General features: G+C 53.6%; 2 protein-coding genes across 3 annotated transcripts in view; both read left to right on the top strand.

Moving 5' to 3' along the window:
• Nucleotides 1-1672: 1672 nt before the first annotated feature.
• LOC105504318 (chromosome unknown open reading frame, human C1orf106) lies at nt 1673-24931 on the top strand. Of its 2 annotated transcripts, none has more exons than XM_011931713.1 (10): nt 1673-1875; nt 8476-8624; nt 9609-9733; nt 10235-10351; nt 11067-11289; nt 17899-17952; nt 18787-18997; nt 19278-19451; nt 21375-22059; nt 23462-24931. In XM_011931713.1, the coding sequence occupies exons 1-10, from the start codon at nt 1673-1675 to the stop codon at nt 23552-23554; spliced, it is 2034 nt and encodes a 677-aa protein (XP_011787103.1). In that variant the 3' UTR covers nt 23555-24931. The 2 variants fall into 2 exon arrangements, with proteins under 2 accessions (XP_011787103.1, XP_011787104.1); XM_011931714.1 differs by lacking the exon at nt 1673-1875 and adding an exon at nt 5006-5269.
• A 1202-nt stretch (nt 24932-26133) lies between these two features.
• The window catches only part of LOC105504397 (maestro heat-like repeat-containing protein family member 7), a 66281-nt gene continuing 64650 nt past the window's right edge, over nt 26134-27764 (top strand). The window contains exon 1 of the mRNA XM_011931834.1: nt 26134-26283. Coding sequence (XP_011787224.1) covers nt 26134-26283 — 150 coding nt within the window. The remainder of the gene's footprint in view (nt 26284-27764) is intronic.

A 27764-nucleotide genomic window follows, 5' to 3' on the forward strand; every position in this document is an offset into this window, starting at 1 on the left:
GGTGAACCTTCCCTCTTAGTATGGTGCACAACCTGGACAACCACATGGAGCTGCCTTACTTTTGTTTGTTTGTTGTGTGTGTGTGTTTAGTTGAGACAGAGTCTCACTCTGTCACCCAGGCTAGAGTGCAATGGAGTGATCTTGGCTCACTGCAACCTCTGCTGCATGGGTTCAAGCAATTCTCGTGGGTCAGCCTCCCGAGTAGCTGGGACTACAGGCGCACAGCACTGTACCTGGCTAATTTCTTTGTATTTTTAGTAGATACGGGGTTTCACCATGTTGCCCATGCCATTCCTGAACTCATGACCTCAGGTGATCTGTCCACCTTGGCCTCCCAAAGTGCTGGGATTACAAGTGTGAGCCACCGCGCCTGGCTGTTCATTGTGGGCTTTTTTTTTTTTTTTTTTTTTTTAAGACAGGGTCTTTCCCTGTCTCCCAGGCCGGATTGCAGTTTCGGGATATTGGCTCACTGCAACCTCCGCCTCCCTGCTCAAGTGATCTTCCTACCTCAGCCTCCCAAGTAATCGGGACTGCAGGTGTGTGCCGCCACTCCTGGCCAATTTCTTTATTTTCTGGTAGAGACGGGTTTTCACGATGTTGCCCAGGCTGATCTCCAACTCCTGACCTCAAGCAATCCTCTGGCCTGGGCCTCCCAAAGTGCTGAGATTATAGGTGTGAGCCTCTGCGCCTTGCTGCCCTGCTTCTGGATGAGCCCCTGACTGACGAATTAGCTTCATCTCTCTTCCATGTTCTTTCCCTTTCCTTATCCCAAACCCTAATCTCCCTGCAGCTCCTGGAACCCGCTGTGCTCCCTTGCTGCTATGCTTTTGTACACCTGTCACTGCTGTTTCAAGCCCCCTCTTATCTTCTGGTATTGCTTCCTCTGGCCAAGATTTGCCAAGGCTCAGCCTGGGTCAGCCTCCCCTCTCCTTGCCCGGGGTCCCAGCCCTTACTTCAGATACTGTGCTGCTTCATCACTCGTCTAGATTGAATACTCCTCCAGTGAATAGGGCTTGAGCTTTGATCCATCGGGCTGGGCACTAGTAGGTGCTCAATAAATGTTTAGTAACAAGTGAAAACTGGGAAGTGAATGAATGGATGAATGGGGACACAGCAGCTCGCAGCGGGCAGCAGGAGGCGCTCGCCGAGAGGGTGCTCCTTCCCTTCAGGGCCAGCCCGAGTTCAGCCAACGGCCCCGGCGGGAGGAGTGGGAGTGGGCCGGGGCCGGGGAGGAGCGGCCATCCCCGCGCGACCCACACACACGGGCTCCGCCGCCCGCAGCGCGGCACAGCGAGGGGGAGGGCGCCTGCGGGGAGGACAGGGTCGGAGGAGCGCCCTTCTGCAGGCTCCTTTCATTCTTCCACTGGGGGTTCTCCAGGAATGAAAACTGGCCCCAGCCAGGCCAGAGCGCGCGAATGAAAGGCGGCACTGGGACCAAGAGAGAAGCCTCGTCCCGCCTGGGCTGCGGAAACTGGCGGCGCCGGGGGTGTCCCGCCGCGCGGGCGTCCGAAAGCGGGGCAAAGGGGACAGCCTCGCCCCTCTAGCGGCTGCTCCCGCAGCTCGCGCACCCCTGCGGGTACCTCGTCACTCCCGCATGCGGCCCCGTCCCGACTCTTGGACTGGACTCTCCAGTCCCTTCTTGCGTCTTCCCCTCTTTCCTCTGGGCCTTGGTATGCCCCAGGGGACAGATGTCTTGGGATCTTTAACATTTGGGATGCTGCAAATGCCAAAGTTAAATGAAATACCTCCGGGGAGGGCAGGCCGCGGGGAGGCTCGCGGGGAGGGAAGATGGCCTGGACAAACAGGTCCTGAAGCTGCGAGGCTGGAGCGGAGGGCGCAGGGGCAGGCGGGCGGCGCCAGAGCTCCATGGGACAGGTAAGCGGGAAAACTTCGGGGCACCCAGCGCGGGTGAACTGGGGCGGGGGATCGGCCCCCTGAACCCATGGTCTTCAGCCTTAGCGGAGGGAGGGTGCCTACAGGGAATGGAGTTATTTTATCCAGGGGGCAGGAATTCTGAGTTCCTACCAAAAATGCACCCTCCCAGCCCCTCAACCTTTCTCCGTCGACCTTCTTCGTGCCTGTGGATCTTCCTGGCCAGGTTCCGGGAAGCCAGAAAGCAGCCAAACAAAAGGAGCAAAGTCTCGGGCCAGCCTGGATGTGGAGGGCGCGGTGGGGGAGGGGAGCAGGGTGGACAGGACAAAGGGGCTTTTTAGAGAAAGCCTAGAGGTCTCATTTCAGGGCGCATTCCAGGCTGGCTTGGAGTTCCCCTGTCCCAGCCCACTCCACCTTTGCTTAGTGGAGGCGAACACCTTTCCTAGTGAGCAGGGAGCAGATGCAAATAAGAAAACAGTGAAGGAACCATCTCCCACCGCTCTTGCCTGGAGGGTCCCGGGCTATTTCACTTCTTCTTTTTTCACTGTTGGCTCTAGCGCTGGCCATTGATTCCTTAATTCATGAAGTAAGATTTTTAGCAGTGCCTGAGACTACTTTGCTGGGGGCTGTTGGGGATGTGAAGATGGTAGGATCAGGCCCTTTCTTTAAAGAACTTCCAATCTGGTGTTATCAGAAGACGCTAGAAGAAGGAACTTTTTTAAAAAAAAAAAATGGAGAGTGGATGGCTACAGCGCTGGGGAAGAGTTTTCTGATTCGGGACTTTTCCTTAGGAAATGAAAACACTGAAGAGGTCCAGTTTCCCTTCCCTGGGGAAGGGCTCTCGTCTGCAAAGATCAGATTCCAACTACTATAATGTTTTGCAAGGAAATACCACTTCCTCACCAACTGGTGGTCTGGATGGCGCTCTAGGGTCTGGGGCTGGGGCATCAGTCCCCTGACTCCCCAGCCTGGCTGGAGTGGGGAGCTGTATTGGATTCCCAGCTGGCCTCTGGAGTGCCCACCTCCCCCACTGGTATTTTGAATTGAATGACATGGCTATCAGAGAGCTCCAAGGATGGCTCCCTGGGATTCTTGGCAGGAAGTTTGGTTTGCCAGCTCCCTTCCAAACCTCAGATTCTGCAGGGTTGGGAAATATTGAGTGTGAATTTGGGGGAGCAAAGCGTTTTTGAGAATTCCAAAGGATCAATGCAAACAGATTGAGCATCTGTACTAACCTCCTCTGAAGTCAGAGATGGTGGATTACCTGAGGGCAGGGATTCTTAACTGGGTTCATTGGCATTAGGCATCTGTAGATAGAATTCAGAGGGTTTGTAAACTAGGTGAGGAAAAAAAAGATATTGTTTTTCACCAAACTTTAACAGATTTTAACATCACCTTTAGTTGTGAAGACAACAAATCACGGTAGCATTGGCAGTACCTGTGACTTTGCCATTAATAGATTTCACAGTTTCATATCACATTGCAGTCACAGCTATCTTGAAATATTGTTTACACTCAGCCTTTGTCTGAAATTACCCACTGCTAGACCCTGCTTAATGTTAATAAAGAAGCATATATATTGCCATGTTTTTATATTTTTAGAACTTTATTTCATACAATTGACTTTTTTAGTGATCTTCTTAATTTTATTTTATGCATTAAGAAATGTGAACTGTGAGCCAATTCTTGAAACTTCCACAAACCCCCACCTGGAGCTGGGGGTGGGCAAGGTGGAGGAAGGGCCGCTTATGCCCAGAGTTAACCCCTCTCTGTTTGACTTTGTAAGAAAGTGCCAAGCCTCTATGGGGAGGGACTGTGTGTCATGGAGGACTGGGGAAGGGCAGGACTGCAGGCTCTTTGGGAGACCCAAAGAACAAGCTCCCCATGGGGCGCTTGGGGTGGGGGGAGGAGGAACTGTCCCCTGTTAGGGCCCCTCAGCCTCAGCCTGGGCAGAAAATGAGGTGGTCAGCCTGGAGCACTCTGGGGCTAGCATTGTTTGGAAAGAGGGTGTGTACAGGAATGTGAAGGTGTGCTGGGTGTGTGTACCGGAGCAGTGGGGGATGCTGGCGGACTCCAGTCCCATGAGTTCCGCTCCACAGGAGATGCCTGGTGAAAGCAAACTTCCTCTGTCTTCTCTGCACTCGGGGGTGGGGAGTGGGGAATGGGGGACAGGGCTCTTTAGGGTCTGGGGTAGCGGAAGCAATCCAGACATATATTAAGGCACTGGAATCTGGGTGGAGGGAATGGTGGGAAGATCAGAGAGTGGGGGGAAAGGGAGGTGGTAAGATGAAGACTTGAGGGGTGCAGCTTGCTAGGGACAGGCAACAGTCAGCCTTAGTTCTGCTTCCCTCTGTGAAATAGGCTAGATTCCAGTTTCCCATTTGCTTGGGGGTCGGGAGGTCTCTCCTCAAGGGAGACCTTGAGGCTTATTTTTCTGTAGGAAGTAAGTTCCATTTTGGTCTCTGGTTCCTTGCATTTGGGGAGTGGGCTTAGGGTCTGGGGTCACAGTGGACCTCCTGTGGAGTAGGGAACAGGACTTGGGCTCAGGTCAGTGCCTGTCACTGCCCCATGAACATGCGTTGCTGGGAGATGGATGTAATAATAAACAGAGAAGTGATGGCCTTGATACCCCTGGGGGAAAATGTCTGGGATAAAAAGAACAGCCTGATCCTCCCTCTCTAGGATTCTAGAACTTCTGCATATTGGAATTCCAGCTGCCTTGCCTGAGGTTTTAAAATCCTCACCCGGTAGAGATAAAACCCAGGCCTTGGTCTCCATTTCGGTATATGGGGAAGAGCAAAGACCCATCCCTGTCAGTTTGTAAACGTCCTACTTGTTTTCTCAGTGGACAGTGAACATCTCACCCTGCTTCTGGGGGGCTTAACAGGCCTCGATTTCTGGAAAGAGAAACTGAGGTCAAAGGAAGGCAGGGAGAGCCAGGGTCAGGACAGGAGAGCACGCGGGCGCCTCACCTCAGAACGCTGTGCTAGGGCCTCTTGAGGCCATGAAGACATGACCCTTGTTGTTGCCTTCTTCGGGGATTCCTCCATGGGAGCCCCTTTTTCCCTGCTACACTCCTGCCCCCCGGAAGTGCAGAGGCCCAGGAGCTGCCTGCCGGCACCAGTTGCACGGGATTAGTTCAGGGAAGGACTTGCTCACCTGCTCCTCCCCTCTGACTCAAGTCATAACAAGTAACCTGGTTCCCCTGGCCCGGCAGCCTGGGAGGGACGGCAAGGCAGGCAGGTGAGCCGAGACGGATGGCCAGCAGCCCCGTCTGCTGGAGAGAGAGCACAGGCCTGTGGCTTGGGAGACCCTGAGGCGACATGCAAGGGCCCTGCGCCCCCTGACTGGAAGTAGGGGCTGTTTCTCAAACTCCTGGACAAAAGCCCAGAAGCAGGTGAGGGCGGGGTAGGTGGAATGGGTCTTTGGGACTGAGAGCAGGCTGGCCTGGGAGCGGAGGAGCCCAAGCAGTGGCCATCACCCCCTCCAACCCCCACCCCTGCCAGCCTATGTCTGGGATGTAGGGATGACAGAGGGGTGTTGGTGGGCTTGGACAGGAGCCTGTTCCTGTGGTTGCCCAGGCCTTAGTTTCCACCAGAGGGAGGGCAAGCAGAGGTGAGCTGGGACAGGCCGGCCCAAGACCTGGCTTTGGGGGACACACTTGGGATAGAGGAGGATCCCCCATGGTCCAGCCTGAGGGAAGGTGCTCTGGAGTTTCCCTCCCTCCCTCCCTCTGGGCCCCTTCTGGTCTCCTCTGCCTTTTTCTGGGGACATTGTTCAGCCAGGTGGCTGCTTTTTAGGGCCCAGTACTGGGGCTTGAAGAGGCCCAGGAGGGATCTCTGTGTTGGGGAGGGGTTGGGATATTACCTGAACTGCCTTTATCTAAAAGCAATGCCTTAGACACTTAAGACTCATAGCCTCCTGGGTGGGGGTGGTGCCCTCGCTCTCACCTGTGGACTCTGGGGTAGGTTCCCTACAGCTATGGAGGGCGGCCTCGGCAGAGGCAGATGTGGGGGCCTGCTACATGGCTGTGCGGTTTCCTTCTTGGCCTGACATTGACCAAGAGGTCGAGATTCAGACCGGGGACCTGGAAAGGCCTTAGACACTATGCAGTCTTTGTTGTGCACAGGAGGAAAGGAAGCCCAGGGAGGCCTTTGGACTTTCCCAAGGTAGCACAGACCCAGCAGAACTAAGCCTTGATTCCACAACCGGGCTACAGGCTTCTGACGCTGTTCTCTTTGCTCTACTTGGGGCGGCAAGTCATCCCAGAGAGCACCCAGCATCAGCCTGGGGCCACCGGGAAGATCAGTGCCTCCCCTTTGACGCTGGCAGTGAGAGGCTAGGCTGAGCTGGGAGAAGGGGCAGCTGGCGGAGACAGGAGGCGTGCTAAGGTATGCCTCTGTCCCTGTAAGTCCCCGCTCCTCTGCAACAGTCTCAGAGCCCCTGAGAAGCAGGGCCTGAGTTGGCCCAACTTTCCAAGGCAACTACTTAGTGGTTAATAATTAATTAGCAAGCATGACTAATTAATGGCTTCCCCTCCCACATTACTTCCTCCTCTGTCCAAAGCAGACACACTCAGCGTGCTAGCTGAGACCACCTTGCTTCCTAGCTCTGGCTGCATCCTGCCCTTGGCTTCTGGGGAAGGTGGGAGGATGGCTAGGATGAGTGGGAAGGGGTGGGGGTGAGCTGCCTGCTCCTCTGTCCTGTTCTTATCTCTATGAGGGATAGAGTTTGGGACAGATGGACAGTGCAGAGCTAATAGTCATGCTAAGTACTCTGCTGGGTGGGGTCCCAGAATATATGGCCAATCTTCCAGAACTTTGGCCTGTTTGCAAAGGCCTCCCATAAACTTAAAAAAAAATAATTCTCTCATGCATTCTCTAGACTTCCTTGAATAATTGAAATTCCAAAGTGCAAGGTACGTGCTGCGTTTAGGGCTTTGTGTTTGATTGCTGCTGCCTGTAGTTGCTGTGTTGTTTATGTAGGTCTATAAACGTTCTTGATCGTCCTGCTCTTATTATCTTGATGGGTGGAGACATATCATTGGGGACCTGGCTGACAGCAGTCCCCTCTCCCTGTTGGCCTTACTTTGTTACCAGCTTTCCGGCCGACTTTTCTGTCCTGTTGGCTGCCTGCGAAGGGGTGGAGCTCACCTCCCCCACCCTGCGGCCCCGCGCTCTGAGGAGGCAGGATAGGCTCCAGACAGAAACTCGGAAGGACTTTTGGACTCTTGCTCAATGGGCTGACTCAGTGAGGAGGTGGCTGGGCTCTCTTTCCAGACCGACCGCCTGCACGGGCTCCGCCTACCCCTCCCACCCCTGCTGCAGCCAGCAGCTGCCAGGCCCTGGCCAGCTGGGACCCCAACCAGGGGTGTGGGTTGGTGAGGAGGGAGAGGGGGCGGGCACAGGTGTTATCTGGGTGACTGCTCCCTAGCTGAGCCGACACAACGGGATGGCACCTGTACCACCCGAGTGTTCTCCACCCCGAAGCAGGCAGAGGAGCAGGTGATCTCCTTTCTGTCCTTGCGCAGCTTCTGCTCTAGTCACTGCTTGCCCCCTATGTGTCAACTCTTGACAACCCTGACAGACACAGCCCTGGGTCTCCCCTGGCTGTGGGGTGTAGGGGATCCAGGCTGATTCCCCTTCAAGGGTCTCCTAGGAGCAATTGATGGCTTGAAAGTTGTTTGAGGGCTTTGGGACAGCTCTGTGGCATACAGTGGCCGCACATGTCTGTAGATGTGAAATTCAGAGTCCAGGGCGCCAATTCAGAGAGCAGGCGTCCTGGGCTTTGGAGGTCCCAGACCAGGGCCTTGGCCATGTGCCTGCCCACTTCTTGAAGTACCCTCGGCCACTGGGGCGGTAGGACATGCCTCACACCTCCTGGGTTCCTGGGTTGAGGATAGCTGTGTCCCATAAAGACGTCTTCCCCTTCCTCCTTTCTTATTTTTTGGAGACAGGGTCTCTGTTGTCCAGTTTGGAGAGAAATGGCGCGAACACGGCTCACTGCAGCCTTGACTTCTCCAGGCTCAGGCAATCCTCCTGCCTTAGTCTCCTGAGTAGCTGGGAATACAGGTGCACACCACCATGCCCAGCTAATTTTCATTTTTGGAGAGATGGGGTCTAAGTTGTCCAGGCTAGTCTTGAACTCCTGGCCTCAAGCACTCCTTCCGCCTTGGTCTCCAGAAATGCTGGGATTACAGGTGTGAGCCCCCATGCTGGGCCCCCTTCCTCCTGTCTTTGTCATCCTATCCCATTTCTTTGTCCCCCTCCTTTTTATCCTGTCTCTGCTCTTTTCCTTCTTGCCTTTCTCCCCAGTCGGGTGGCTCTTGTGCCTACCACAGTTGTCAACCTCCTTAGGCCTAAAGGACTTTGGCCCAGAGGGGAGCTAGGCTGGGTTCCTGAGTGTCCACTGAGAACAGGGTTTGCTGGTGAGGCCCACAGTCCCTTCTCTCGGGCAGCACCCCCAGTGCCAGAATCTCCCACCCTAGATGGTTCCTGAAGCACAGCCCTCCCGCTCCCCTGTTCTTAAGCATCTATTAAGCTTTTTGTAACCAAGATGGTTCGTATCTAGCTTTTTTGTTATTGTTCTCTTTTCTCTTTAAAGCTGGGGAAACTCCAGGCTACCTGCACATCCTGGCCCAGGCTGGTCACGGTATCCCCCCTCCCTGCTCTGTGCCTTCTCCTTCCAGAAATCCACCATGGAGAGTAAGGATGAGGTCAGTGACACCGACAGCGGCATCATCCTGCAGTCTGGTGAGTGTTCAGGGAAATCCCCCTGCCCTGGTCCCCGGCCCTGACTCCTGAGTTCTGAGTCCCCAGGCGCTAGGGATGGCCCAGCTGAGACTCCCAAGGCCTGAGAGGAAGGGGAGGGAGAGGCCTCTGCTGGGAGGAGGGGGAGGTTCTGGAAGGGCTGCAGCCTCAGGGACATGTGGAGTTTTCCTCCCTGGAGAAAACTGGCTTGGAGTTTTGGTTCTATCTGGAAAAGGGATCTGCAGTGTTCAACTTTAGCCCCAGTTGAGAAGCTGAAAAATCTCAGCCAGGCACGGTGGCTCATGCCTGTAATCCCAGCACTTTGGGAGGCCAAGGTGGGTGGATCACAAGGTCAGGAGATCGAGACCATCCTGGCTACCACATAGTCCCAGCTACTTGGGAGGCTGAGGCAGGAGAATCGCTTGAACCTGGGAGGTGGAGGTTGCAGCGAACCGAGATCACAGCATTGCACTCCAGCCCGGGCAACAGGGCAAGACTCCATCTCAAAAAAAAAATACATCATCTGGCCAATGTGAAGGTCTTGCCTCTCTGTTTGGCCAGACCTGTGGGCCTAGTCTGGCCTAGTTTTGACAGAGGACAAGAAATAAGAGGCTTTTGTGTGTGTGCAAGAGAGACGGGTAGTGGGGAGAGGGGGAGAGAGAGAGAGAGGAAGAAGAAGGAAAAGAGGAAGGAGAAGGGAGGAGGAGTGGGGAGAGGACTGCATGGGCAGAACTCCCTCCCTTGCACTGCCCCTACTGTAGGTCACCTGGTAGGATGACCCTCCCTTCTGAGCTGTAACATTTGTGCAGCCAAGAGACATGGTGTTTTGAGGCTGTGACACAGGCCACAGCAGGCAGCCTGCAATTTGTGGGCAGGCATGAGATGTGTGTGTGTGTGTGCATGTGTGCTCCCCTGGGGGTGGTCAACAAGTAACGGAGGAGGCTTCCACCTTCAGCCTCCCTGAGCACGTGCCCCCAACCCTTGCAGGCCCTGACAGCCCAGTCTCCCCAATGAAGGAACTGGCCCACGCAGTGCACAAGCAGCAGAGGGCCCTGGAGGCAAGGCTGGAGGCCTGCCTGGAGGAGCTGAGGAGACTCTGCCTGCGGGAGGCGGTGAGGCCCCAGCCAGCACACACAAGCATGGCGTTCATCTGAGGGGCTGTGGAGCCATGTTTGGGGATGCGGGAGCTGGGGAGAGGGAGCCTCATTCTTGAGGGAATTCTGGACATCAGGCTGGGGGCCAGGGCCCAGAGTCCCCATGACACAGTGTTTGACCTTGAGCTGGATGGAGAAGAGTCAGACCCAGGCGGGGGCCCAGGCACAGAGAACAAAGCTCATCAGGGGCTGCAGAGGGACTGCGTAGACATAAGTGCATATGAGTGCTGTAACCTGGGTCGGTGTAGCTCTGGAGGAAGTGATCAGAGGAGATCTGAAGGGAAAGGGGAGGGGTGCAGAGTGGGTCTGAAGACGGGAGAGACAGTGTGGAGGATGGGATGGGGGAGGAGGGTGGAAGGTGGTCCCAACAGGACCTCTGTGGAAGGCAGGTACTTGCAGTGCAGGGGCCAGTGGCCAAGGCTGTGCAGGGGGCCTGGCTTGACTCTGCTTCCTCCCTAGGAGCTGACGGGCACCTTGCCAGCAGAGTATCCCCTCAAACCAGGGGAAAAAGCCCCCAAGGTTCGCCGCAGGATCGGAGCAGCTTACAAACTGGATGACTGGGCCTTGCACAGAGAGGTGAGGAACCTCAGGAAGCTGCCAGTACCCCTCGATCCCCAAAGCTGATCACTGAGATGCCACACCTCAGCCCAGTACCCTGGCAGGTTCCCTTCCACCCCTTCACACCCAGTGAGGGTGCTTGGCTGCATGTTGGCGAGGGGCACCATGAATATGTAGCCGAAATGGCCGTGGAGAAGGGGCGCCACCGTGGAACCGCAAGCTGAGAGCTCAAGGGAGGACACTGGGTTTGGCCCCAGTGGGCAGAAGATCAGTTGAGAGCACCAGCCACCAACCCAGAGGCAATAGCCTGCTCAGACAGGTTACTCTGGCCCCTACGGCTGTCCTCCTTTCTCAGGAGGAGGTGGGGGCAGTCAGGCCCTGGGTGCCCTTTCCCCGTGGCATCAATGGCAGCAGTTTCCCATGGGCCAGCCTGCCCCACCCTTTGGGGTCAGGAGGGAAAGCATCCCACTTGGGTTCCCACCCTGCCCGGTTCAGCAGGCAGGTTGGTGGGTGGGTGCCCATGCCAGCTTTTCAGGCTGACAAGTTTGCTTTTCAGCTCCTCCCACCCCTCCACCCTCTGCTCCATGTCCGTCCATTGGTGCTGCTGTCTGCCTCTCTTCTGTCTTCAGGGCTTAGGACTGGGACCTAGAGCACTGTGTCAGGGCTGCTCTCTACCCTCTAGGCCCTCAATCTCCCTGCCTCTGTCTAGCCTCACTCCTGCCCCCTCTCTCAGGACCCCCTAAGCAACCTAGAGCGCCAGCTGGCCCTGCAGCTGCAGATCACAGAGGCAGCCCGTCGGCTGTGCCTGGAGGAGAATCTCAGCAGGCAAGCTCGGAGGCAGCGGAAGCACTCCATGCTGCAGGAGGAGAAGAAGTTGCAGGAGCTCCAGCGCTGCCTGGTCGAGCGGCGGCGCAACAGCGAACCACCTCCGACTGCTGCTCTCCCCCTGGGCCGAGGTGAGCCGGCTGTCCCCAGGGCCCTTGGGCCATGCTCCTTAAACGAGTTTTTGAGGGATGGTGGGCGCACAGCCCCGTGCCACTGCCTTTGCATTCGGCTCCAGCTGGGTAAAGCTGATTCTCGGGTTCAGCTCCACCCCATCCTAATTCTCTGTAACTCCAGCAAGTCTTCCGTATCCTGTGAGGTCCTCTCCTCCGTCTACTTAGAAAACACCCTACTCTCTCCTTCCCTACCCTCCTCCAAATGCACTCCCTTCAAGAGACTTCCTACACAGAGATACTTCTCAGCTGACCCTGAGCTGAATCCAAGTTGCATTCAACTGGGTAGCCCAGGCTGGTCCCGCAGCCCTCCAGGCCCACAGGGTGATGGCTTCTCTGGGTCAGGGTAATGTGAGGCTCACGTGAGCCCGAGGCTCTGAGTTGATGTGTAGTCCCCTGGCCTGAGTTAGGCAGCAAAGGGATTGACCACTGCTTTGTGTTACTGATTGCTGAATTGTTTCAAGGGTCCACAGCTACTTAGAAGATGTTCAGGTTGAAATCCAGCAGCACTGGAGCCACGCCCCACAGCCCCTTAAGTATCTACAGCCACCCTGGTCAAGGGTGGGATCCTTCCATGTCTGTTCTCTGCCCTCCTTGTGTCTGTAGTTCAATCCCTGAGCTCCTTGGCCCAGAGACTGGTGGCTGTGGGGGCACCTAGTGAGTTGTTGATGCCCAGGGCCCGCCACATCACATCAGTGTGTCCAGCCCAGGTTAGCTTCCAACAGGTGGTTCTGAGCCCTTAAGTGTGACTGTTTTTCTTTGTCCTGACCCAGGACCAGCCTATCAGGTCAGGACTTGCAGCTCTCCATTCCAAGCCCCACCGCAGTGGGCCCATGACTCAGCTCTGCCCCCCAGTCTCTCACATGGGGCCCAGACCTCCCCGGCTGCCTCAGAGGGAACCAGGAGGGAATGAGGCAGTGGCCCTGCAATAGAATTGGATTCAGAGGTCTCGGCCTTCACTCACATTCTCAGGCTCCCATCCCTGCATATCATGTTGGCTTTTTGCCAAGAGTACTCCTCAGCCTGGGAGCAGTCATGGGGAAGCTGGAAGGCCCTTGCTAGTCCCTGTGCCCTGTGGCCCATGCCTCAGGCAGGGGGTTATCTCAGCACAGGTCTCAGGAGTCCCTGCTCCCATCCATGGCCTCTAATTTAGGGTAGAAAGTGCGTGACCAGACACCACCCAGGTAACCTCCCGCAGCCAAGAGTAGGTGATAAAGAGGAGGTGCCTCCATGTGACAGTTAACCCAGTAAACTCAAAAGACAGTGGGGCTGACCCAGGGAAAATGGCCAGACCTCCGTCTGGTTCCAGTGGTTCTGGCTTGGCCGCAGAACAACACTCCCAGTCGCTGAGGCTCTAATGAAAGACAAATTCTACATCCTTACCCCACTCTCAGCAGGGACCCAGGACTTGACAGCAGCCTTGAAAGGTAGCTGCTGATTTAGGCATGGAAGCCCCTAAGGGCCAGCTTGCTCTGTGCTTGCAGGCAGAGGTCAGAGTGGTGAAACGTGCCAGTTGGTTGCAGTGCCTCCTGCTCCCCGCTGCAACCTCACACTGCTCAGCAGCCTCCCCTACCCACTGGTGCTGCCATTGCTGGGAGCTTCTGCCCATGATGTGTGGCAAGGGAGTGTCACCCTGATGCTGCCATTGTGACCCATAATGCTTCTTGCTGGGAGCCGGGAGCAGGCCAGGACTGGCTGGGGCTCTGTGGAAGGCAGGCAGGAGGATGAGATTCTGAAAACTTGGAGCACTCAGTCCAGGTGAAGACAGAGCTGTGGAGAGGAGACAGCTGGTGTAGCTGCTGACTTTCCCGCATCAGGAATCAAGACCCCACTCGCCAGCTTCAGGCCCTGGGATCTAAAGTCCTGTCGTGAGAGCACAGAAGGGATCAGTTCTAGACAAGTAATTTCTGTTTTGTGGCTCCTCTGCCCATCCGAGCCCTTCTAGAAAGGAAGAAGTAAAGCAGAATTATTAGTAGCTGAGGTGTTTTGAATTAAAAAGGCAAGGCCGGGCACAGTGGCTCATGCCTGTAATCCCAACACTTTTGGAAGCCGAGGTGGGCGGATCATGAGGTTAGGAGTTCAAGACCAGCCTGGCCAACATAGTAAAACCCCATCTCTACTAAAAATACAAAAATTAGTCGGGCATGGTGGCGCATGGCTGTAGTCCCAGCTACTCAGGGGCTGAGCCAGGAGAATCGCTTGAACCCGGGAGGCAGAGATTGCAGTGAGTCGAGATCGTGCCACTGCACTCCAGCCTGGCGACAGAGTGAGACTTCGTCTCAGAAAAAAAAGGAGGCTAGGTACAGTGGCTCACACCTGTAATCCCAGCACTTTGGGAGGCCGAGGCGGGTGGATATCTTGAGGTCGGGAGTTCAAGACCAGTCTGGCCAACATGGAGAAACCCCATCTCTACTAATAATACAAAATTAGCCAGGCATGGTGGCACATGCCTGTAATCCCAGCTACTCAGGAGGCTGAGGCTGGAGAATCACTTGAACCCAGGAGGCGGAGGTTGCGGTGAGCTGAGTTTGCACCTTCACTCCAGCCTGGGCAAAAACAGTGAAACTCTGTCTCAAAAAAAAAAAAAAAAAAAAAAGGGTAAAAAAAGCAAACAAACCGAAAACCCAAACAAAAAAAACCACCCTGCCCCTTTGGGCTCCGTATAAGGGTAATTCAGTTTGGGAAAGTAACTGTGCTAAGTGAGAGTCATCAGCCATACTCTGCAGTGGCAGGGAGCAGTCAGGTGTTGAGCTCATTTACTAGGGTGAAGCCCATGAGGGCCACCTGGCACCCACCTGTGCAGCGTAATAGGCGCTCTGGATGCGTTTGTTGATCAACAACACCAGCTATTAGCAACACCCTCATAGCATTTCTTTTTTTTTTTTTCTTTTTTTTGAGATGGAGTCTCGCTCTGTCACCCAGGCTGGAGTGCGGTGGAGCCATCTCAGCTCACTGCAAGCTCTACCGCCTGGGTTCAAGCGATTCTCCTGCCTCAGCCCCCTGAGAAGCTGGGACTGCAGATGCGTGGCACCACCACGCCCAGCTAATTTTTGTATTTTTAGTAGAGATGGGGTTTCGCCAAATTGTCCAAGCTAGTCTCGACCTCCTGACCTCAAGGGATTCTCCCGCCTCGGCCTCCCAGGTGGTGGGATTACAGGTGTGAGCCACTGCACCTGGCTTCTCATAGCATTTCTGAGATGATGGAGGTGTTCCGTATCTGTGCTGTCCAATACAGTAGCCATTCGCTGCTTGTGGCTATGGAGCATTTGAACTGTGCCTAGTGTGGCTGAGGAACTGACTTTATTTAGTTTTAATGAAAATAGCCACATGCGGCTAGTGGCAACTGTTGGACAGCACAGCCTTGGAGGAGGCTCAGCATTTGTGAGTATAATCTCCACTGTTACCCCTCCGCCTGGGGTGTCCTGTGATGCTGCTGCGGGGCAGAGGTTGGGACAGTGGATGAGATAGTGAGCAGCTCTCAGAAACCTGAATCTTTTTTTAAATCGTTTTAGAGATAGGGTCTTGTTCTGTTGTTCAGGCTGGAGTGCAGTGGTGTGATCATACTTCACTGCAGCCTTGAACTCCTGGGCTCAAGTGATCCTCCTTCCTCAGCCTCTAGGAGCTGGGACTACAGTCATGTGCCACCACACCCAGCAAATTAAAACAAAACAAAACAAAAACTATTTTAGAGATGGGATCTTGCTTTATTGCCCAGGCTGGTCTCAAACTCCTGGTCTTAAGCAATCCTCCTGCCTCAGCCTCTGGAGTAGCTGGGATTACAAGTGTGCCTGGCCCAATAAAAATCTTTATTCCTAAGGTTTTTATAAAAGATCAAAGGCAAGAGACCAGAATTCAGTAAGAGGGTGTCTCTTTAATTGAACCCTAAAGCAAAGGCTACTTGTGAGCCAAGCAAAGCATGGGCTGGCTGTCTACTCAGGAGTCAGGCCCAGCTTCTGGCACCGTGTGTCCTGCAAATCTAACACCTGCTCTGGATAAAGATTTTTTCATTAAATTGTGGAGCAGGCTGGGCATGGTGGCTCAAGCCTGTAATCTCAGCACTTTGGGAGGCCAAGCAGGAGGATCTCTTGAGCCCAAGAGTGTGAGACCTACCTGGACCATACAGGGAGACCCTGTCTCTACAAATAATTAAAATTAAAAAATTGGATAGGCATGATTGTGGACACGTGTAGTCCCAGCTACTCAGGAGTCTGAGGTAGGAGACTGATTGAGCTCAGGAGGTCAAGGCTGCAATGAGCTGTGATTGGGCCACTACATTCCAGCCTAGGCAACATCGTAACACCCCATCTTTAAAGAAAAAAAAAAAAAGTTGTGGAGCAAAGGTTAACAAACTTTTCCATAAAGAACCAGATAACACGTATTTTAGGCTTTGTGGGCTGTTTAGTCTTTATCACAATTGTTCAACTCTGCTACTTCCATGCTAAAAAAGCCAGACATTACATAAACAAATTCACAGCAGTGTTCCAACAAACCTTTATTTATAAAAGCAGCCATTGAACTGGATTTGGCCCCTGGGCCATAGTTTGCTAACCCCTGTTGTAAGGGCTTTCAAGATGGTTGGAACTTTTTACTTTTCTTTAAACTTCCTGTGTAATGCTCATGCATTTGAGATGCAAGCTCATAGGGGAGAGCCCATAAAGGGTTGTGGTTAAGAGCAGACTCCAGTCAGACTGTCTGGGTGTGAATTCTGACTCAACCAGCTTTGTTGAATGTACAACCTAAACCACGTTACTCAACTCCTCTGAGACGTGGTTTCCTCAACTGTCACTTGCAGATGATAACATCTACCTTACGTGGTTGTTATGAGAATTACCTGAATTAATATATATAAAGTGCTGTATTTAGAAATGTATTGGCACAGTAGAAACATTAGCAATTATTACTTTTTCCTCATCTTCATTCTCAAACACAGTTGCAAAAGTTTTGTTAGTTCCATCCAGGTCACTTTAGGCTTATTCTTAAGATCTGAAGGCTTGACCGGGTGTGGTGGCTCATGCCTGTAATCCCAGCACTTTGGGAGGTCGAGGCGGGTGGATCACCTGAGGTCAGGAGTTCGAGACTAGCCTGGCCAACCTGGTAAAACCCTGTCTCTACTAAAAATACAAAAATTAGCCAGCCATAGTGGTGGGTGCCTATAATCCCAGCTACTCAGGAGGCTGAGGCAGGAGAATCGCCTGATCCTGGGAGGCAGAGTTTGCAGTGAGTCGAGATCACGCCACTGCACTCCAGCCTAGGTGACAGAATAAGACTCCATCTCAAAAAAAAAAAAAAAAAATCCGAAGGCTTAAGTTTTTTCAAGGGCAATAGCAAAAATGAGTTCCCTCTGATTTCCTAGGTAACAAGTGCTGCTATACCATGCAGAAAAGTCACACTACATTACCTTCAGGTGACCTGCCAGATCACCAACTGAAGAACCTTCCATGAGGCCAGCTGGCCAGACCTTATCTTAAATTCAAATTCCTGTCTTGCGTTGCTCTTGTTGCTGGTAGTGCAGCAGGTCTCACACTGGGATCTTTGAATTGTATTTGTGATGTGAGATGATTATACACAAATTAGAGTGAAATTCCCTCTTTTAAATTTGAGACAGGGTCTCACTCTGTTTCCCAGGCTGGAGTGCGGTGGCGTGATCACGGCTCACTGCAGCCTCAACCTCCCAGGCTCAGATGATCTTCCCATCTCACCTTCCCGAGTAGCTGGGACTACAGGCACTCACCATCATGCCTAGCTAATTCTTGTATTTCTTGTAGAAACCAGATTTCACCATCTTGCCCAGGCGAGTCTTGAACTCCTGGGCTTAAGCCATCCACTGCCTTGGCCTCCTAAAATGAACCACCACGCCTGGCCATGAAAATTATTTTTATCCCAAGGGCTTCTAAAGTGACTCTTTGTCTTTCCTTTCCACTGCCAATAAGCCCTGCCAGAGGACACCCTTTTTGTTTTTTTTGACAGGTGGGGAAACTGAGGTCTAGAGCATTGAAATGGTTTATTCAAGGTTGCAGAGCTAATATCAGAGTCAGGATTAAAATCAGTTTTCCTGTCTCCTAGCCTCTGCCTTCTATTTTTTTCTACTTCCATGTAATAAGTTTACAGCCAGGCCAGGTGCAGTGGCTCACACCTATAATCCCAGCACTTTGGGAGGCCAAGGCAGGATGATCACCTGAGCCTAGGAGTTCAACACCAGCCTGGGCAAGACAGCAATACCTCTTCTCTACAAAAAATAAAATAATTTAGCTGGATGTGCTGGCATGCCCCTGTGTTCTCAGCTACTTGTGAGGCTAAGGTAGGAGGATCTCTTGAGCGTGGGAGGTCAAGACTGCAGTGAGCCATGATCACACCACTGTACTCCAGCCTGGGCAACAGGGTAAGACCCTGTCTCTGAAAAAAAAAAAAAATTCACTCCCAATGTGTATTTAGCATACAGTGGGTATTTCCTCATAACGGATGCTGTCCTGGGGGAGTGATCAGGCCTGAGCTGCTCAGCACTGCTGGTTACTCATATCTGTTTGTTCATTTCTTCACTTCCTTCTCTTCTCTCCCCTTTGTCTTTCCCAGAGCTCAGTGCCTCTGATGACAGCTCCCTTTCAGATGGGCTCCTCCTGGAGGAAGGTGAGAAGGACATTTGGGGACCTGTTGTCAAGGCTGGACTCCTACTGCAAGACCATGGGGTTTGGGTAGTTTTCTGGTATAGAATTTAAGTGGGAGTGAAGGCTAGGGTGCCAGGCTTAGGATTTCCTCTTGGACCTCATGTCGATTTCCATGTGCCCTTGCACATGCTCAGTTGAAGATGGGGAATGTGCTGATCTTCCATTGTGGAAGCTCACTATTTTTACAGGGAAAGGAAAGGTGAACTCCAAGAGAACTGATCAACCCCAGATGTCCCTCCTTCACCCTGGGATTTGATTTCAAGATGCACCAGTCAGAGCCAAAGAGCAATCTGCCCACAATCATTGCCATTTTTGAAAGGAAGGGAGCACTGGGGGAGGAAACACAAGTCTATAGATTAAGAACCCTGTGTACAAACCATGAGGGTGCCAGGGTCAAGGTGGATCGAGAAGCTGTTACAGTCCTGCCCAGGGGAGTGCCCAAGCCAATGAGGAAATAGGCCATATGGGCATGGCAGGAACAAGAAAAATAGGTAAACAAAAGATAACTACAGACATGGTACCAGGAATAAAGGTTAGAAAGTGGAGCACTGTAAGCCCAAGAGAGTCAACCCAGGAGTCTTCTTGAAGGAGGAAGACATAAAATAGTGCTGTGTGGGAAGGAGTAAGTCCCAAAGAAGAAAACATGTTTGAGCATCTAGGGCTGGAGCCATGGCCTGGAGCAGCCGCACAAGCCAGCATGGGAGGGAGAGGGAGGCATGGGCTATGGTTTGTGGAGGTTCTTGTCGGGCCGGTTCCCCCAGCCTCTGGCCTTACCAGGTTTCTTTTACTCCTGCAGAGGAATCCCAAGTGCCAAAACCTCCTCCAGAGTCCCCAGCCCCACCTTCTCGGCCTCGCCCACCCCAAACTCTTGAGGGTCTGCAGCCAACAGAACCTGAGCCTGGGGGCCCGGAACGGGCTCCAGTCCAGAACAGCCCCTGGAAGGAGACCAGCCTGGACCACCCCTATGAGAAGCCCAGGAAATCTTCTGAGCCCTGGAGCGAATCCAGGTCAGGATCGGGGAGGGAAGGGAGAAGGGGAGGGCTGGGAGTTGGTGGGAGCTGTGCTGGGGACGGCCATAGGCTGGGTGGATGGAAGAGTGGAAAGGTGGAGGAGAGAGCTACTGCAGCAGTGGGATGGAAGCGTGAGCCTTGGCAGTTCCCCAAGGGTGCTGGCAGTTTGCCCCACTAACTTTGGGAGCCCCTTCCACTGCATCCCCATTCTTCTGCACCTCTTGAGCTCCTGAATGGAGGCATTCCTGCCACTGACCTGTCTCTAATCCTTTTGCAGCAGCCCAGCCACCACACCACAGGATGGGCCCAGTGCCTCTAGCCTGTGGCTTCTGGAGCCTGCCTCCTACCACATGGTTCCCATCCATGGTGTTCCTGGCCAGTGGCAGGGCCGCACCAGTGCCCCAGCCACCCCTGAGATGCAGGGGAGGAGGGGCCAGTCGCAGTCTCTGAGGTAAGAAACAGCTTCCCCAGAGAGATGGGGGACCCACTCAGAGCTTATCGTTGGAGGGTGGGAGCTCCCAGGACACAGGTGGGACAACCCTGGGTGACACATGGCTAGTGCCTTGGCTTCTCTTAGGGTCTCTTCTTGGGGCGTCTCTTGACAGAGACTACACTGCAACCCACAAAGCCAAAGGCCATCCATGAAGCAAGTTGTTTTCTTCCAAAGACTCTAGTTTTGTCTTTTTGCATAACTTGATTCAAATTTTCTACCCTTGCCATGTTTCCTCGTGCTAGTAATTATTGGTCACTGACAATAGGCAATTCACTTTTTCAATTGACGCACAGTTGATTCTCATTATTTGTGGTAGTTATGTTCTATAAAGAAAAATTGACGCAAATCCTGAATTAGCAAATACTGTATTTCCCCTGGGGAAACATAGGGTTAGGTTCCTGTGAGCCTTTGGTCACATTTTGCATCAACTGATTAATATATAACCTTGTGTTATGTGAGTTTCTGCTTAAGGACACCTTACTTAATATGGGTTGTTGATCCATTAACTCATGGCCAACAGCACTCTAACTCATACCCGGATGAACCTTACCTAGCACACATATTTTCTCCATAAGGCACACCATAGCCTTTTCCCAGTATGCCTTAGGGAGGAACAGTAGATAGCACTTCAGCACTGTATCTGGGGCCATTTTAAACAGCAGAATCACCAATCAAAGCAAAAACACACACACTACATAAATATGCCACAAAAAGGACACTGTGTGCTTACAGCATGAGAACTGAAACCTGAGGGCAGAACATGGCCTCATTTAACCTCAACTGAAACTTAAAGAGACTCAAATTTGTCACTCTTCTGCAGTGTCCAAGAATGACCATGAAAGCACTGTGTATATTGCTTTGGGGATTAAAAATAAAGTTTAGCAACTAGGAAAATTACAAATAATGAATCTGCAAATAATGATAATTGATTGTATGTTACTTTCTAAGTCATCTGCTATTTGGTAATAGTTTAAATGGTTAAGTGTTGACAGGCAGTATTGGCCATACCATGGGGGGACTGGGGCACCATGAAAGCATTGCTGAATTCTCCGTCAGCTTAAATTTGCTGGTCAGGCAGCACTGAACTGGGGGCAGCTTGGGACAACTGCTCTCAAGTAAAGCAATGGATTTTATTTAGTTTTTAATTTTTTTTTTTTTTGAGGCGGAGTCTTGCTCTGTCGTCCAGGCTGGAGTACAGTGGCGCAATCTTGGCTCACTGCAACCTCCGCCTCTTGGGTTCAAGTGATTCTCCTGCCTCAACCTCCTGAGTAGCTAGGATTACAGGCATCCGCCACCACACAGCAATAGATTTTATATTTTACATGCTACCAGGGCCATTTTACAAACCATGCCTTTGTGCAAATTAGGAAAAGCGGGACACAGCCCCATACCTGGGTGCATTAGCAGAGTGAAGTGAAGGCTGGATTTCAGCCCCTGCCAGTCCTGGGCTGCATGTAACTGCTCTGGGTACCACATGACAGCTTTTACACGTTCAAGTCAGGTACTGGCAGTGCCTACCGAACAGATGCTGTGGATGATCTGCCCCTGGACACGGTGTACCTAAGCTGAAAGTACTTAATGTAGTACTTTTAAAAGAGTACTTAATGTGCTACTTGATGTAGCACACTTTACATGAATCACAAGCTTGTGAATGCAGCAGGTACACATTTGCACACAGTGAGGGAATGTGTTGCACCCACACAGCCCAGCAGAGGGTTTGTTGGTTTGCTTTGGGAGGTTTGACCTAAGACCCTTGCAGGAGGGCCATGCTTGGGTCTTGAGGTAGAACAGGACTCACCTGTTTTAACTCCACCTCCCATCCCAACCCCAGTGTAGAGTTTCTGGCCCCCACACTCAGAATGCCTCTCTTTCCCTCTTCAGGGTGGATTCCTTCCGGGCGGGTCCTGAGGGCCGAGGTCGCAGCGCCTTTCCCCGCCGCCGTCCCACTCACTACACGGTGACAGTGCCAGAGTCCTGCTTTCCCGCCACCAAGCCCCCGCTGCCCCACGCTGCCTGCCACTCCTGCTCAGAAGACAGTGGCTCTGACATCTCCAGCATCTCCCACCCCACCTCACCGGGCAGCAGCAGCCCCGACATCTCCTTTCTGCAGCCTCTCTCCCCTCCCAAGACCCATCGTCACCGCGGGGCCTGGGGCCCAGCCGGCAGCAGAGAGCTGGTCGCCCACCACCCCAAGCTACTGCTGCCACCTGGCTATTTCCCGGCGGGGCGGTACGTGGTGGTGGCTGAGAGCCCCCTGCCGCCTGGCGAGTGGGAGCTGTGCCGCGCAGCCCCGGGCCCCGCCTACGAGGAGGAGGGCACTCCCTTGCGCTACCAGCGGTTGGTGCCCTCGCGCAGCCGCATTGTGCGGACGCCCTCCCTGAAGGACAGCCCGGCAGGCCGGGGGCTCAGTAAGGCCGCCGTGTCCGAGGAGCTCAAGTGGTGGCACGAGCGTGCACGCCTCCGGAGCACCCGCCCCCATTCACTGGACCGCCAAGGAGCATTCCGGGTCAGGAGCCTGCCCCTCGGGAGAGAGGGCTTCGGGCGAGCCCTGGGACCCCGGGCACAGGTACGGCTGCTCTGGAGGGACTCCGGGGCCAGGCAGGAGGGCTGTCTTGCTGGGGAGGGGCTACAATTCTAGCATGTCCAAGGGTAGAGAGGCATCAAAGCAGCAACCTAGTGGCAGGGTAATCAAACCCCAGCTAGGAAGAACAGGCCAAAAAATCATTTCCTCTTGGCTTTGGAAGGCACTCTTGGCTTCCCTGGGGCACCTCCTAATTTTGCCTGCCATGTCTAGCTCAAAAGCGTATACACTGGTGGAGATGATCCCCGAAAATAGCTGAGACTTTTTCCCTCCCTAAATGATGATCCACAAAGCAGATAAGCCTCTTCATAATCAAAGGTCCAGTCCAAATCAGCCCCTCAAACTTCCATTTGAAGGTCTGGGACAAAGGGAGAGTAGGAAGTGTGTTGCAGAAGCCAGAACCTGTGATTTTCTGGGCATCAGCATCCTCCCTGACACTCCTCCCCACCAAGCCGAGAAGAAGGGTGGCATCAGAGTTAAGAGCACGGATCCTTAAGCTAGACAACCAGGTTCAAATCCCAGTTCTGCCACTTACAAGCTGTATGATTGGGCAAATGACTTAATCCCTTTGGACCTAGTGTCTCCTCCCCTGTGAAATGGTAGTAGTAGAGTACCTGTCTCATAGGGCTGCCAAGAGGCTGAAATGATTACAGCAATGCATGGTAAGCACTAGATATGTGATACTATCATCTGGGGCTGCAGAGGCCAGGGAGCAGGCTGGAGGGTAGTATATAGGATAGAGCACCCTGATACTGGGTAGGGTGGCAGCCTTGGTTTTCTTGGCCCCTATTTCTTCATTCTGGAAGTGGGAGCCACACACAGGAATCCTTTCTTTATTCTTTCTCCCTGGTACGGAGGGCTCTGCAGGGGATGTGCTCCAGAAGTTACCAACAAGCTGCTTCTTTGAGACCCCAGGTTCCCAGCAGGCCCAGCTGCGTGTCCCTCCCCCACTCACGGTTCTTTGGACTGCAGCTGGCATCCTGGGCCTGGCAGCACCCTGGCCCTAGTCCCAGGCCGCGCCCTCCAGCTGACGTGCTTTTCCCTTCCTGCGCGCTTGGGCCTGTCCTTGGCCGGATAGACCCAGCCCATCCCAACCTGCCAGACAGAGAAGGTGATGAGAAGTGAGCCCAGGAAAGGTGGGGGAGGAGGAGGTCAGGGCGCCTGTCACACCCCAAAGGAACCTGGAGGAAAATGTGTAAAGGGGGTCTCTGAAGGACAGAGAGCCTCCTGGGAGGAAAGGGCTGAGTGCCAGGGCCTGCTGCTGCTGCTGCTGCTGCTTCTGCTGGTCAGTGTCCCTAAGGGATAAGGATGGTGTAACTGCGCCTGCAGTCCCTGCTTTTCGGTCTGGTTCATTTACCCACCTCTCCTTTCTTCCTGACCCTGGCAGGTGCCCACAGTGTGTGTGCTGCGGAGATCGCCTGACGGGGCCCCTGTGCAAGTCTTTGTACCTGAGAAAGGAGAGATCATCAGCCAGGTGTAACTCTGCACCCCATGCTGGAAAAGACTGTTTCATAGAGGGGCTGGGCTGAGACCCCCTACCCCTGAGTGCCTCTTTCAGCTCCCCCATCCTCATCGCAGGCCGATGACCTGGAGCTGAGACCTTTTATGTTTTTTTTTTACACGACTTTTTTCAGAAGCCCTGACCTAAGGATTTATATATGTGGATTGTCCTCAAGACCCCTGTGATATGATTATGCTTTATCCCCCAGAGGTTAGCCTACTGGACTTAAGGCCTTGCCTGTCTGACTGACAGCCTCTATCTGCTTATGCAAGAGAAGTGGCAGGGGACGAGTGAAGCAGAGTGGGCCACCTTGGGAGTTCTCCAATGCTCTGTGCTCTGGTTCTAAGAACTTCCCTGGGGAACTGCCCCTGGCCCTCCTGTCCCACTATTGCTGGAGGCTGGACGTGGTACATACATGGTACATGAGAGTCATGCACATGACTCTCCCCCATTTCCCAGGTCTCTGAGTACCCCAGCCTGGGATGGGGGAGAATCCTTTCCCCTTTTCTAATGTGCTCTGTGATGCACACACCAAGTGGTAGGTCAAAGGTCAGTATATCCTGGTGGTGTATTGTCTTGCTAGACTCTCCTATTTTCCTGATCCCATAAATCCTCTTTAGGGACCCAGTCACTATACCCTGTCTATGCCCTGTGGGCTCCTAGACCTCTGAGCGTTGAGTCAGTGGCATCGTGGTTTGTAGCCTCAGGGAGTCTGGCGGAGAACTGGTCCATGCTGGTGGTTAGTGGCCACCTTTTGACAGCCACCTCTGGGCATCCCAAGGGCTTGCAGCCCCATTGCTCCTTCTAACATTTTGTTTGTTTGTTTTTGAGATGGAGTCTCACTCTGTCACCCAGGCTGAAATGCAGTGGCAAGATTTCGGCTCACTGCAACCCCCGTCTCCTGGGTTTGAGCGAGTCTCCTGCCTCAGCCTTCCAAGTAGCTGGGATTACAGGCAAGCGCCACCACGCCTAACTAATTTTTGTATTTTTAGTAGAGATGGGGTTTCATCATGTTGGTCAGGCTGGTCTCAAACTCCTGACCTCAAGTGATCTGCCCGCCTTGGCCTCTCAGAGTGCTGAGATTACGGGCATGAGCCACCGCACCCGGCCCTTCTAACATTTTTTCATCGTAGTCCCAAAAACCAATACTTTACAAGTGGTTTTGGAAAGGCACCACTTTTGTGGCATGTTCTGGTTGGGGGAGGGAGTCACAGTTCCTACTGCCCCCACCAGCTATGCCTCTGCTCTGAGAAGGTGCTTATTTATACCAACATGGACATACTTACTCCCAAGGACTGATGAGATGCTGAATTTTCTTTGAGGGCATTCATTATTTGTCCCAGCTGCAGCGGCTGGGACCACCCAGCCATCCCTGGGTTCTCATCCTAGGGCCTTCTTTGCTTCCAGGTCAGGGGACCTGCTTCAATGAGAAAGCAACTGAGCTGAGGCTAGAAGAGGTAGGGAGAGCTAAGTTCTGACTTTACCTGTGCAGAACTCTGCTCCTATGTCACCTGGACTGGAACAGACTGTGAGTATAGCGGAAGGTTCAACCTCTGGTGTCTGACCTAAAAGAGGCACAGTTCTTCCTACTGGAAAGAAAACAGTGTAGCTGATTGCACAAGGGTGCCAAGGGAAGACGCAGGATGGCCCATCAAAGGAACCTGTGGGAGGACACAGGAGGCTGAAGGGATGCACTTGGCATTTCTCTCACTGTGCTCTTACCGCATCAGCAACCCCCACCTTTTGGGCCTACTCTGCCCCTCATGGGTGAATACCCTGCTTGGATGTTGTGCTTTTCTGGTTTGTCTCTAAGCCCCTTTCCCCAGGGCATGTTGGTTTCCCTGGTCTCTCGGTGTTCTAACTGGAGCCCAGAGCGTCTTGGTCTGAACCAGGAGATGGCTGAGCACTGGCCTTCCACACCTAAGCGTCCTTTACATTAACTTATTGGTCCTGTATAACCATTGCCAAGTGACTGTGTCCTCACCTACAGAGCTGGAATTGTGTGGGGTTTAGTGCTAAATACTTCAATAAAGTCTGTTTTTTGTGATTGGCTGAGCTGGGGATGAGGGATGATGATGATGATTATTATTATTTTATTTTTATTTTGGTGTGTGTGTGTGTGTGCGCGCCAGGTTTCCTGAGCAGAGGCTGAGCCCGGCCCCTTGGGCTGCCCGCCAAGGTGACTGAGTTGCCCAGCCCCTCCAGCTGGGCTGGCCAGGTCCCTGGGGAGCTGGTGTGATGGGTTGCCTGGTAGAGGCAGGCTCTCAGATTCTCTGCTTCCCAGGCAGGGTGGAAGCCAGTACAACCCCTGTCAAAGCTCCTTACGGCCTCCTCTTCAGTTTGAGGAGCTGTCCTCTGGGAGTCACTTCCCCAAGAAGGACAGGGGAGTGGCCAGGCAGAGGGTAGAGATGGGTGGCTCAGCGCCTCCAAGCCATTCCTGGAGGTTTGACTGCCCGGAGCCCAGGCTCATGAGAAACAGCCTCTTCCCCATACCTGGAAGACTGGGGCCCCTCCTTGGGGTGATGAGGAGGCGGGGCTCTCAGCCCCCCGCCCGCTGCATGGGGTCCCCCTGCGGCCTTGTGGGGAGCGCCACCTTGGACACTTCCGTGCCTGCCCTGCAGGGGCCGCTCCAGGGCCCCGGAGCACAGCGCCCTCTGGAGAGGCTGTGCCCGGACCTGAGGCGCCGGCCTGAGGCGCCGGCGTGTCAGGTAAAGGGTTCCCCCTTCCCGCCTGTTCCCTCCACCGCCAAGGAAGGGGCGGGGCAGGGCCCGGGTCCTCGCTGCAGAAGGGGAGCCTCCAGCCCTGCCTGGATGCACCCCTCGGGGCCGCGGAGACCTGTGGGCCTCAGGGGTCTGGGGCACTCCATTCTTGGGGAAGGTAGGGGAGGGGAGACGGCTTCAGGGTCTCTGGAGAAGTTGTGGGGTATCCTGATCTCAGACCTGAGCGCTTCGACTTATTATCTGTGGGGAATGGGGCGCTGGATTCTGTATTTTAGACGATGGTGAGTTAGGCCCAGGGAAAACTGAGGGTGAGCAAGTTCCCAGGGGATGGCCTGTCCGAGCGGCAGCTCCCAAAAACAGGACAGAGACCGGCTAAGAGAAGGGATACAAAAGAGACGCACACAGGGGCAGAGCAAGGCCCTTTAAGGCAGTGGGCGATGGGACGCGCCCGTTCCGGGACCCGAAGTGCAGGGCCGTGAGAGAAGCAGGTTGCGCAGCAGTTTCTTCCTGGTCTAGGAGCAGGCTTCCCTGGGCCATGTCTGGGAGGGGCAGACATGTGGGGGCTCTTAGCTCCCCTACCATAGGGCAGAAGGAAGGTTATGAATTAGGGAGTGGGGACAGAAGCCTCTGGGAAGAGGGGACCTCGGGATTTTAGCAGCAAGACTCCTAGAGGCAATTTGGCCTGGAGGCACAGGGATGGCCACTGTGACCCAGGAGCCCACCTGTGAGTCTGAGATTCTCTATGCTGGAAGATCCCAGAATGGAAGACTCCTAGGCAAATCAAGAGGGACCAGGGCCCTTCAGAGGGTCCCGAATCTTCCCATGGGGAGGAAATGGGAAGCTGACCCTGGGACCCAGCACTGGCCCTACTCAGCCAATTCCTTTTGTGGTAAAAGGGCAGGTCTGCCTCCTGCAGCTTCCCCCTGGAGTGAGTGCAGAGGGCTGCATCCCTAGGAAGGACTATCTCACGCCTGGCCTGCCCACTGTTCTCTTCGCAAGCTGCAGGCTGCTGCCCCAAGCGTACAGATGAATCCGAGTTCTAACAAGCGAAAATCAAAGAGAGTAACCTTTGAGCCATCGACATTACAAGGCTCTTGGAAGTCCCACTTACCGGGTGAGCAGTTAGTTGGTCCTGTATCTCAACTGCGGGTGCTCAGAAGTGGTGATGATTGCCCAAGCCCTTGCTTGAGGTGTACCTAATGGGCACACATCTGCCCACTTCTGGCTACCTCTGTCACAGCTCTAGTCTCTGCATGCCTGCCTCCCTGAGAAGCCTGGAGCTGGGCCAGGAACAAGACATTGCCTGAGAATTTGAGTGACACCTCCTGTAGCTGACAGCTGTTCAGGAGAGCCAGAGCGCTCGCTATCTATCTATCTATCTATCTATCTATCTATCTATCTATCTATCTATGTATATATATATATATATTTTTTCTTTTGAGACATGGTCTCATTCTGTCACCCAGGCT

Source organism: Colobus angolensis, unplaced genomic scaffold (assembly GCF_000951035.1).
Source record: "Colobus angolensis palliatus isolate OR3802 unplaced genomic scaffold, Cang.pa_1.0 Scaffold91, whole genome shotgun sequence".
Classification (NCBI taxonomy): Eukaryota; Metazoa; Chordata; class Mammalia; order Primates; family Cercopithecidae; genus Colobus; species Colobus angolensis.